Source organism: Cucumis sativus, unplaced genomic scaffold (assembly GCF_000004075.3).
Source record: "Cucumis sativus cultivar 9930 unplaced genomic scaffold, Cucumber_9930_V3 scaffold72, whole genome shotgun sequence".
NCBI lineage: Eukaryota > Viridiplantae > Streptophyta > Magnoliopsida > Cucurbitales > Cucurbitaceae > Cucumis > Cucumis sativus.
In genome coordinates this window covers 105,149-116,427 of record NW_022279564.1, presented here as the reverse complement: position 1 = coordinate 116,427, position 11,279 = coordinate 105,149, and the positions used below count along the sequence as shown (strand labels likewise).

At 26.6% G+C, this 11,279-nt stretch overlaps 1 protein-coding gene across 1 annotated transcript; it reads left to right on the top strand.

Moving 5' to 3' along the window:
* The first annotated feature begins 9,152 nt into the window (after positions 1-9,152).
* Positions 9,153-10,943, top strand: LOC101206193 (peroxidase P7). Its single transcript, XM_004135646.3, has 3 exons — positions 9,153-9,392; positions 9,573-9,764; positions 10,206-10,943. The coding sequence occupies exons 1-3, from the start codon at positions 9,186-9,188 to the stop codon at positions 10,749-10,751; spliced, it is 945 nt and encodes a 314-aa protein (XP_004135694.2). The 5' UTR covers positions 9,153-9,185; the 3' UTR covers positions 10,752-10,943.
* The last annotated feature ends 336 nt before the right edge of the window (positions 10,944-11,279 follow it).

Sequence of the window (11,279 nt, the reverse complement as noted above, 5' to 3'; positions counted from 1 at the left end):
TTATTGAAAAATAAACTTTTGTACTCACAAAATTTAATTTAGGAATTCTTTCAAAAATAGAAAAAAAAAACTAATTACCTTCCATAGAATTTTGTCAAATTTTTTATGTTTGACAATTTCCTTTAATTTAATCTTAGTTTACCAATTAAACATATTTAATATATTATTGGCTAATTAATTAATAACTTATGTAAAAATATACATAATTGATAAGTTAGGTAAATATTAATTTTAATAGTTTATTATTGATTTATTAAAAAATATATATTAATTTTTTAAAATTAGTTTTAATTAATTAACTATATTTGAAATGAAATTATATCCAAAATAATAAAACAATAGAATTCTTTTAATGTATAAATTGTGACGTTAAACATTTGGGTCTTGTAATTATTTGAGCTTTAGAAGTTGATTGTTGATTAGCTAATTATAACACATTGGAATTGTTAAGTCTCGGCTTCATTTCATTCTTCATATTTGTTGGCATTGCTCGGGTATTGCTCAGATAACAATCATAAACTGCTTGTATACCACTTCATGGCCAACGGCGATTTGCAAGAACATCAATACCCTATTAGGCCGATGGATTTAATATAGGCCTAGACCAAGCTTACATGAACGTGTGCAGGTTCTCCATAAGTTCATAGGGATTATTTCAAGAGCCTGATCAATGTCCTGTGTTGGACAAAAATCTTCATGCTCAGGTTCATGGATTGGGAAAGATCGGCTCAGACAAAGTCAGGAGTCATATATATATATATATGTCTCCACTCGAATTCTGGGCCAGCTCCCTCAAAAAAATACTGATACAGTTTTCAAAGTTTCAATTTGAACTTTCCTAAACATTTCAACATTATCTATTTTCTTTTTAAAGATAATGAAGATTGGAACTTGAATGATATAGCACTGACCTAAACAAAATTTTTAAACATATCTATAGAAGTTTAGGGTGAATCTTATTACTTACCAATTAACCAAAGCCACTCTGTTATGAGGAGGTTACTCATCACTCTTCTTGTTATCAAGCTGATCACTTGTTTTTGATAACCTAAAAACAGACGAAACAAGAAAATGGTAATTAGTTTGTTAGAAAATTAATTAGTTCTTTCTATTATCATTTGCATCTTTCTTTGATAATCCTCTGCGTGGAATAATCTATAAATTGAAATCTTGAAGTGAAAAGGAAGTTTATATATAGAAAAACTCATCTGAAAATCTCTCTGCGTTGTGAAAAACTCTTGCTGAAGAACATGAATAAAATGCTCCATGGCTGCTTTGAAGTGGATGTAAGCAATATATAGCTGAACCACTATAAATCGTATGTGTTATTCTATTCTTCTCCTTCAATCTTTCTCTTTGATTATTCCATTTTTGCCTCCAAGATGTGTTAATTGGCAACAAGGTGAGTGAGATCTTTCCCATTTTCTTCGAAAATGCATGTCAGAAAGAGAAGGAAAGAATTTGATTCAAATTTTGTTTGATTAATGAACTCTGACCTATTGGCTTAAACAGCACCATTTGTTGAATGTTTGAGCTATCCACTTGTCTAAAGCATGCATGCACTAATTGATCACAATAACCTTAGTAAGAGAGAGAGAGGTTTTAAATAATCTTTCAATTACTTTCTTTGAAACTTAAGTTCCATCCATCTCATTAATCCTTCACCCACATTTGATGAATCTTTTTAGTAAAATTTACTTTAACACTAAACCCATTGGACAAAAAGTTAAATAATACAATATCGATTTGGCCAAACTCCGACTTAGCTTTGACAGAAACTATTCGAGTCTCAATTAGAAAACTCAGACTTCCTATGCAATAATGCGCGATATCATATGGTTCTCTTCAAAGAAGGGTTATTTTTAAGTATACGTAACTCGAGTTCGAGTTCGAAAGATTTTCTGACCAACGTAAAGGGTGTAACCTTAGTTCTTTTGTCCCAATCAAGTTATGAATATCAACTTATTTCATGTATCATTTTCAATTTTGTAGTCTCGTAATTTGGTTTTGTCGATATCTAATCATGAAACTAATAATAGACTTGAAGTTTATAAGAGTTTTTGAAGGTTGATATTTGTTATATTATTGCAAAGTTAAAATTTCATTTAGTTTGAAACATTAAATTGGGTCAAGTTTGAAGGCACATGATTAATTACACTATACTAATTAAGTTTCATTAAATGCATGGAATGATTTTAGATAACGAGATGATTTGACATTACTTTAACCCTATCTTTGTGTTTAATTTTGAAAAAAATTAAAGCAATTGAACAACTACTCAAAATCCCTTTTGAAATACTTTTAAAGTTTATTTTAAATAGTTTTATCAAAAACTTTAAATGGAAACAACATTTTCCTCTAATTAATTCAAACCGATCCTATTTTCATAAATTCGTAACCTATCAAATCAAATATATAAAACTTTAGTTACTCACCATATATGAGTTTTGACGCCAACACGGGCACAACTCAAACTAATATATTGCTTTTACTGTCAACTTCGAAATTAGATGTTTGATTACTTTCACCCCTACTTTTATTATAATTTTGTCAAAAGTTGAATATATAGTCATCGTGCATACATGAACTATAAATTCTAAGTTCTAATAATTTCTTTTTCTACTTATTGTCAAAAAGATATTTATTTTTGGTTGAATTTTTAATGGTGTGAACTTAATTATCTCTAAAACTTATAAAATAACAAATTTGACAAAATATCAAAAACATAAACAAAATTATTTTATATTCTATCAAACAATAGATATATAAACACTATCTGCTTTTCTATCCGTGACATTGATAGACACCTATCAATTTCTGAATTCAAAATTTTGCTATAACATGTACAGTTTATTTTACTATATTTAATAAACCAATTCAACCACGTTTTGTTATTCTTATGGTTTAAAAGTAAAAGTCAAAATAGTAAATTGATTAAGTCAGTGTTAAAATCCACAAAATTAAATTAAAGATGTCAAACTAAAAGAGGAGAAAAATATTGATGATGTAAAAATATATTACAACTCTCAATTTTGTGAAATTATTAAACTATTGGGTATAGGGAATTTTTTAAAATGTTATGAAAAAATAGTAAATTCATAAAATTATTTAGATTAGTGATGAAGAAAAATTTCCCCAATTTAAATAAATTATAGTATTACATTAGTTCTCTCTATCAATTATATTCTTTATAAGAAAAATAGAGCTTTTCTTTAATAGAAATCAAAAGAATTTCTAGACTCTCAATAGTAAATTTTTTCTCTAAATATTTTTGACATTAACTCCATATGTTTATGGTGATCATATCATGTTCACAAAAGTGAAAAAAAAAAAGAAAAAAGGAAAAATCAATATCATTCCTTTTATATTTTATTAAGGTGTGGTTTGAAATATTGAATTTACAAAATAATTTATTGAGTTGATGAAGTTTCATTGTCTCCTATGTTTCAAGAACAAATAATATATCTTGTAATTGATTCATAACTTTTTAAATCAACTTAAAATTATATGAATAAATTTAAAATTTTATCTTCTAAATGAGTATAGAATAAATTTAGAGGACAAGAAGATTTGATTATAGCATTTTTTTTTAAAAAAAAATTGTTTCAAATATTAAATTAAAAGTTTTGCAATTTTTTAAAAGATTTTATAGATAATAAAATTTAAATTGATAGGCTAAATTGACTCACTTATAAAATATATTTCATCCTTAATATATTTTTATGGTCGATTTTCCTATATTTACAAAAAAATTAAAATATTGCTATATATTTAATTATTTTGAATCTAATTGTTATATGTGTAACAATCCATTTAATAAATACAAATTAGAAAGTTTAGAGGTTTTTTTTCTTGAAAAGATCTTTTTGAGTGCAAGTTGGAGGAGAGATATTTGAAACCGGAACCCCTTGTTCTAAAAAACATATAAATATCAATTAAGCTAAACTCATATTTAAAGTTTAGAGTTTCCATGGGATCTGCTTGGTAAAAAATTACCTTTTAGTTCTTTTAGGTTTTCAAATATTATGTTGTTTTTCTCCAAATATTATGTTATGTTTTTCTCAATTCTATACTATAAAAACAAAATATTTTTATTGGATAGTGAATTAAACCTTTTTTTTATAATCATTTGATTTTTTTTTATAATAAAGTCTATTTCCTTCATTTTTAAAATTGGATTTGACTTTTTAAAACCGTAGTAAAATGTAGATTAAGATTTCATTTAGTAATATTTTCGTTTTTGATTTTTTAGGTTTTGAAAATTAAACCTACACGAACCCATTCAAAACTAACTTTTAAAACGAGATCGTACTTGAGTTTTCACATGCTAATAATTAAATTCAAAATTGAAAGTTTAGGAATGCCATTTTTAAACACGAAATTGAAAATATAGGATCAACGACATCGGATATAACTTATATAATTCATTTTTTTATATAACTTAAAATCAAATGAAGGGACAATAATGATCCTTTTCCCTTGTTTGTTATGCCTCATAACTTTAATTTAAAGACATGGGTTTGGTCAAATTACATAGTAATTAGCTCATTATATTACATTGTCACTTTCCAATTCCCTCAACAATTTTTAATTAGTTGGATCCTAAATGAATATGACAACATTATTCACTCTATATTGGATATATTTGATTTTTTTTTCAAAGATGATATATTTGAATATGACTTGCTCTAAATTGACAATTAATAGAGATTAATTATTAAACAATAGCCTTGATCATCATAGATATGTTGAAGATTCAAGGACTTCATAGATTATTAAATAACAACATTGACAATTTTTATGCATAAAAAAAAATCACATAAAAGTGGACCAAAAATGGTACCCCATGAACAAAAAAAAAAGAAAAAGGATATGTTTGAATATATATGAGTTGTGCTTAAATTATTTATTTACTTTCGTTCATGGGGTAGCATTTTTGGGTCACTCTTTATGCATAAAAATTGTCAATGTTATTATTTAATAATCTATAAAGTCTTTGCTTTAAAATCCCCAATCAATGAAGAGAAATAATCTTCTTTCCACTTTTGCCACTAACTAGCTTTCATACTTTTTGTTTAATATACAAACAAAACGAAGGGAGGAAGATTCAAACAGTAATTAATCTCTTATTTTAACATATCATTTTAATTTTTTATTTTACAATAGAGATGAAATTGATAGAATGTAGAAAGAATTCGAACTATTAAATTATATCATTCTTTTAAATTTTTGGATCAATCTTAAAACAATATCATTAATATTGATTTTTACTTATTAGATTTTTTTCTAATCATATTTCAAATTCCATAATAGAAGTGTTATTAAATATGATATTAAATTTACGTAGGTATATTAATTTTTTCTAAACTTTACAAATATAAAAATATTACACATTCTATTAAAAGGAAGTAAATCTAATTTGTTATCACCACTAGCAATCAAATTCAAATTTTGGCTTATTATTGTGATCGTACTTGGTTTATTGACTTCATGAAGTATGGATATATGTTAAATAGTTCAACTAACCGTGTTCATTATTTAATCTTGTACGTTTATGGAAAAACTACATCTTGTCTTCTTTCTTTTCTTAGCACATTTATTAAAAATCTCCTTATCGTTCAACATGTGGCTTCGGTATTTCATTTCAATGCCCTAAACACACTCCGTTCTACAACTTTGTTTTCATTATTTTTATTTTATTTGAAGCTAAGCTATTTGTTTGATAAGAAATTAAAAAAAATCGAAAGCACTTTCAAAATCTGTAATAGATCGTAATAGACGCCTAATACTAATCATCCAAAATTGCCTAATTTTGAATAATTATTATGATTATTATATGAAGACTATTCATTTGTCCCATACATGTTTTTCAAAATGCCTCTTTAGTTATGATATAGGTACATGCGTTGCACCTAAAGTATTTTAAATACCGATAGACTTCTATTAGTGTTTATTAATATCATTATTAAAAATAGAAAAATCGTTGAACATATTTAGAAAATATATAGAAAATTTCAGAGTCTAAATTGTGCTATCCCAATTTAAAAAAACCCAAATCCTAAAAGTAATTGTAAATATAGGAAAATATTAGGAATTATATGTGATAGATCACAATAAATCAAAATAAACTATCCAAATTTAAAAAAACCCAAATCCTAAAAGTAATTGTAAATATAGGAAAATATTAGGATTTATATGTGATAGATCACAATAAATCAAAATAAACTACTATGTGTCTCTCCGTTCATGATAAACTGCGACTTTTTGTAAATACTATAATTTGATTCAATTTGCTATATTTGAAAATAGCCTTAATAAAATATTTACTATTCAAATTGTTAATTACTTGTCAATGAAGAAAATATTGCTTAAACAATTTTTTTAAAAGTATAATAACCATAGAAATGAGATCGAACATCATTTTAAAATGAAGAGTCGTGTTAATTATCACTTAGCTAAACTCGACCTTAGCAAAAAAATTTATACCACTTGTGTTAATTTTAGTTACGCTACGTTTTTAGATTTCCTAAATTTGTTCTCTTTAATATCATTAGGACTAGAAAATTGCAAAATATTTTTTTTGGAGAATTATTGTTATGAATAACATAAAAGCTATTTACAACCCGTACCAAAACTTTTAAATGAGTTATAAAATATTTGATAAATTTGGTTATATTTTGTAAATAGTTTCAATATTTTTGCTACTTCTGAAAATGTGTACAAACTTTTCTAAATGAGTTTATATTTTACGGGTTTGACTTTTAAGTTTTAATTTTAATTAATCAACACATTACCACGACAATAAATATATATAGTCAATTAATCTTAGTATCTAAAGATTTTTTTTTTTTTAAATTAGCATATGTTTTTCTTCTTTTTCTGTCCTTTTTCATTTTAGGAATTAGGGTTAACAATAATTTAAACCACAAATCATTCTTAAAAAAACAATTGATGGGTTAATACTAAACTCTCTAATTTATACTTATCTATACAACTTTGTTTCACAAAATTTCTTATAATATATAATTCGGAATAATGATTTGACTAACTTTTGACTTATTAATCAAAAGTGTATGTTTTATGCTAATTGAATTGTGTTCATATTGAGTTTGAACATTTTGACGTGTGATATGATGGTAGCATTAAGAAAGGATTTAGAAGATATATAAAGAGTGGAGTTGTTTATAGTCATAGAGTTGTTTCCTTTGGTTGTGGAGTTCTTTATAGTGACCACTGACTAAGAATTTTATATCCTACGAGTTTTCTTGACACCCGAATATTGTAAGGATATGTAGGTAATTATCTCATAAGATTAGTCAATGTGCATGTAAGTTGGGCCAGAAAAGATGCACAATACTCTACTTGATAATTAGGATAATTAGGGTAGATTAAGATGGTGGCCAAAATTTAATATATGTTTAGTGTCGTCTTTCCAACTATATAATAATGAATTCATGCATTTAATTTGTTTTCCATACAATTTAATTTGGTTTTTTTTTAAGAATAACAAAAAAAAAAAATACAAACTATTTACACTTTATAATAAAAAACCACTAAAGAAAAAAAACTCGTAACACTTAGATTTTAAATGTAAAGTGTAAGTAGTTGTCCATTTTGCCATTTTTGACCGTTCTTCCTTTAATTTATTTTGTTCTATTTTGTACAAAAATTATTTGTAATTACTTATTATTATAGTTTTAGTTGCTATTTTTGCTTGTTCTCTTAAAACACCATCTAGATAGGCTTGTATAATTTAAATTTTAGATTTAATTATTATTCATGATCATTTTAACATGTGTTAAATTAAAAAAAAAAAGTGTTTAGAAAGGTGAGTTAGGTCAAAGAGGTTAGCTATAATTTTAATTTAAAGCGTGGGTGAAATTTGTTAACATTATTTAATTTCGCTAAAGAAAAACTTAATTATTTATAATGATTGCTTGGGATTAAGTTTGAACCAATACTTATCAAAGTCACTTTAACTCAATAGTATAATTGATATGATATTTTACCTTAGAGATAGAAGGCTAGATTCGAATCATCTCAATTGTTGTACTAAAAAAAATGTTGTTAAAAGACTATACGACGAATGACCATTTCAAAAAATGTTATGTTAAACTTTTAAAAGATTCATACTTTGAATATGCATTATAGTTGTTGCTGTTATGTATTATTGTTACTGTTGTCTATTACGTATTGTTCTTATTGTTATTATATAGGTTAAATTATTTTAAAGAAAAAGTTAAATCGTTACCAAACAAGAGCAAAATGTGACTTAATATTGTAAAATCAAAAGATCATAAAATAAATAGACACAAAAGTCAAAATTAAGAAATTAAATTTGTAAAATGATAGAGTGCAATACAGATCGCGTATTGAACATATGTATTTATTAATTATGAGTTATTTACGATTTTGACTTTAGGGTTTATAGAAGAGCAATATATATTGTTCTTCTCCTACCTCGTAGCTTAGTTAACACACTATCAATGAATCACATAGATCTATATATCGATTTTCATATGTTTTTCTATATTCCTTAATTATTGATTTAATAAGAAATAAATTTGGTTATATTTACTGTTATACATTGAATTATTAGTTATAAAACTACCATACCCATAGCAATCATCAAGTTTTTTTTACACTATCATAAGTCTTGCAAACATTTATATGCATAATAGTTTTTGAGTTGACAAATATATAGTTAGGTTTCTACATGATTGGGCAATAAAGAGTGTCCTTCCCTACCAAACCCTCCTCTTTGTTAAAAATAAATAAACAACAAAAATAATAAAAAGTCAATATTTCAACTTTTTTTTCTTCTTCTTTTGGTTGATCATATTCATATTTTTTCATTTCTTCCATGATGATTGAAAAATACTTCCCTATTTCCCTCACAATCCAACAAAATTTACCAAGTGGAGAACTTTGTTTTTATATAATTATTACTATCAAACTTTGAATTTTATACCTTCACAAAGTCACAAATCCCCCACGTCTTTGTCACGTGCATACCATTTTTTTGTATTATTTCTTTTAAAAGTATAATAATAAAAAAATTGTTGTAATTAAATATAATAATTTGAATATAATTTGTTCTATAAATAAATTCACTTTCCAGAGCTAAACCCTCACGCTCTCTAAGTTTCATATTCTTCTTCTTCTTCTTCTAGTTGTGTTCTCTAATGGCTTCCATTAACGTTTCTTATTTTTTCATTGTTCTTTTCCTTTTAGCCTTCTCAGCCAATGCTGAGCTTTCATCTCATTTTTACTCGAAAAGTTGTCCTAGACTCAAATGGATTGTTCGTGCTGGTATGGCCAAAGCTGTAAACAGAGATAAGCGTATGGGAGCTTCGATGCTTCGCATGTTCTTCCACGATTGCTTTGTAAATGTACGTACGAGGATAAGAACACCATTTTCTTTGTCTCTTCTTTTTTTTTCTTTCTGAAATATATAAGTGGAAGTTTAAACATTTATAGTAATCGTAACCAACAAACAAGACTATATAAATAGCTTAATTCAATAAGACATATATTTACAAGTGAATTTCCTAGTTACTTTTTAAATACAGGGTTGCGAAGCTTCTGTATTGCTTGATGATACTCCAACAATGAGGGGCGAAAAAAATGCGTTCCCAAATAGGAATTCACTTAGAGGTTTCGAAGTAATTGACGATATTAAAACTGAGGTGGAAGCTGCTTGCAAAGAAACCGTTTCATGTGCTGATATTCTTGCTCTTGCTGCTCGTGATGGCGCCGATTTGGTAATAATTTTAATCCTTATTATTTTAAGTTCAAACTTAGTCTTTTTCTCAATAAAGTGTGTATATATGTAGTTGTGATCTGACGTTAAAATTGCAACTATTTTTCTGTTAAATTTGTTATAGTTTAGACAACTTGATAAGTATATGATATTCAATCCATTATCTTATTATTTGTGTTATATCTATTTTGAAATATTTGATTTATTCTTGACCTTTTCCTGCATGTTTATTTTGCATGCAACTAATAAGTACAAAATAATATTGAAAAGGAAAAATATATTTTTGTATATTCTACAAAATAGAAAGAATAAAAAAATATGTATAATTTTGTCCAAAATGCCTAAACAAAACAAATTTATTATAAAACCAAAAATGTTCGTAAATTTTTTAAAAAGTCATTTCAAACACACAGTTAACGATTTCTTTAATTTTATTATGTAGCTTGGAGGACCATTTGGGATGTACGCTTGGTCGAAGGACTCGAGGACCGCGAGTGAGAGCGAAGCAAACAACAATCTTCCAGCACCAAGCTCCAACCTCTCGACACTAATCTCAATGTTCGCTGTTAAAGGCTTTAACGCCAACGAAATGACAGCTATGTCTGGTGCTCACACCATAGGCATGGGACAATGTCAATTCTTCCGAACTCGGATTTACAATGATACCAACATCAACAGTGCCTTCGCTGCTCAGCGACGAGCTAACTGCCCGCTTAACGGTGGTGACAGTAACTTGGCCCCTCTTGACTCAACCGACATAAAGTTTGACAACAAATATTTCATTGACCTAATTAATCAGTGTGGCTTGTTTCATTCGGACCAAGAACTCTCCAACGGTGGTTCACAAGATGCGTTGGTTCGAACCTATAGTATGAATTCCATTACCTTTAGAAAGGATTTTGAAAATGCAATGATCAAGATGGGGAATCTTAGTCCTGCAAGTGGAACGATTACTGAGATTAGAAAAAATTGCAGGGTCGTGAATTAATTAAACAATAAGAACAAATAAATATATGTCTAATTACAAAATAAGAAAGTTACTTTTTTCAAAGGGAAATAGGATAAAAGTTAAACTTATTTTCTGTTACTTTGTTGGTTTCTATGTGTGTTGTTGCAGAATATTTCTTTTCCAATTGAAGGATTAAATGCCAAAGTACTAATGAAATTTTAATTTACTTTTAGTCCTTTACTCATAAGTCCCTGGTAAATTATATAATTGAAAATAATGGCCTCCTTAATTAATTCATTTTTTTCGGTCCCTCTAATCAAATAAAAAAAATTAAAATCTAAAATTATTTAAAAAGAAATTTGACATAGAGTAAGATATGAGTTTCTTCAACAACATTTTTTTAATGCATGCAAATGTGTCCTTATCCTTATAACAATGTTTAATTAGACAATTTGATGAAATGGACGAACATAAATTTTCAATGCATGCATCTAATTATTTTTGTTTTCATAATTCGCTGAATTGTTGCCTATAACCAAATGACTTTTAAGTTTGAATTTGTTTAAA

Excerpts from the sequence above, each read along its gene's own strand:
- LOC101206193 (XM_004135646.3), top strand. The coding sequence starts at position 9,186 with ATGGCTTCCATTAACGTTTCTTATTTTTTCATTGTTCTTTTCCTTTTA. Across the intron at positions 9,393-9,572 it reads TCCACGATTGCTTTGTAAAT|GGTTGCGAAGCTTCTGTATT; the intron begins GTACGTACGAGG and ends TTTTAAATACAG. Across the intron at positions 9,765-10,205 it reads CTCGTGATGGCGCCGATTTG|CTTGGAGGACCATTTGGGAT; the intron begins GTAATAATTTTA and ends TTTATTATGTAG.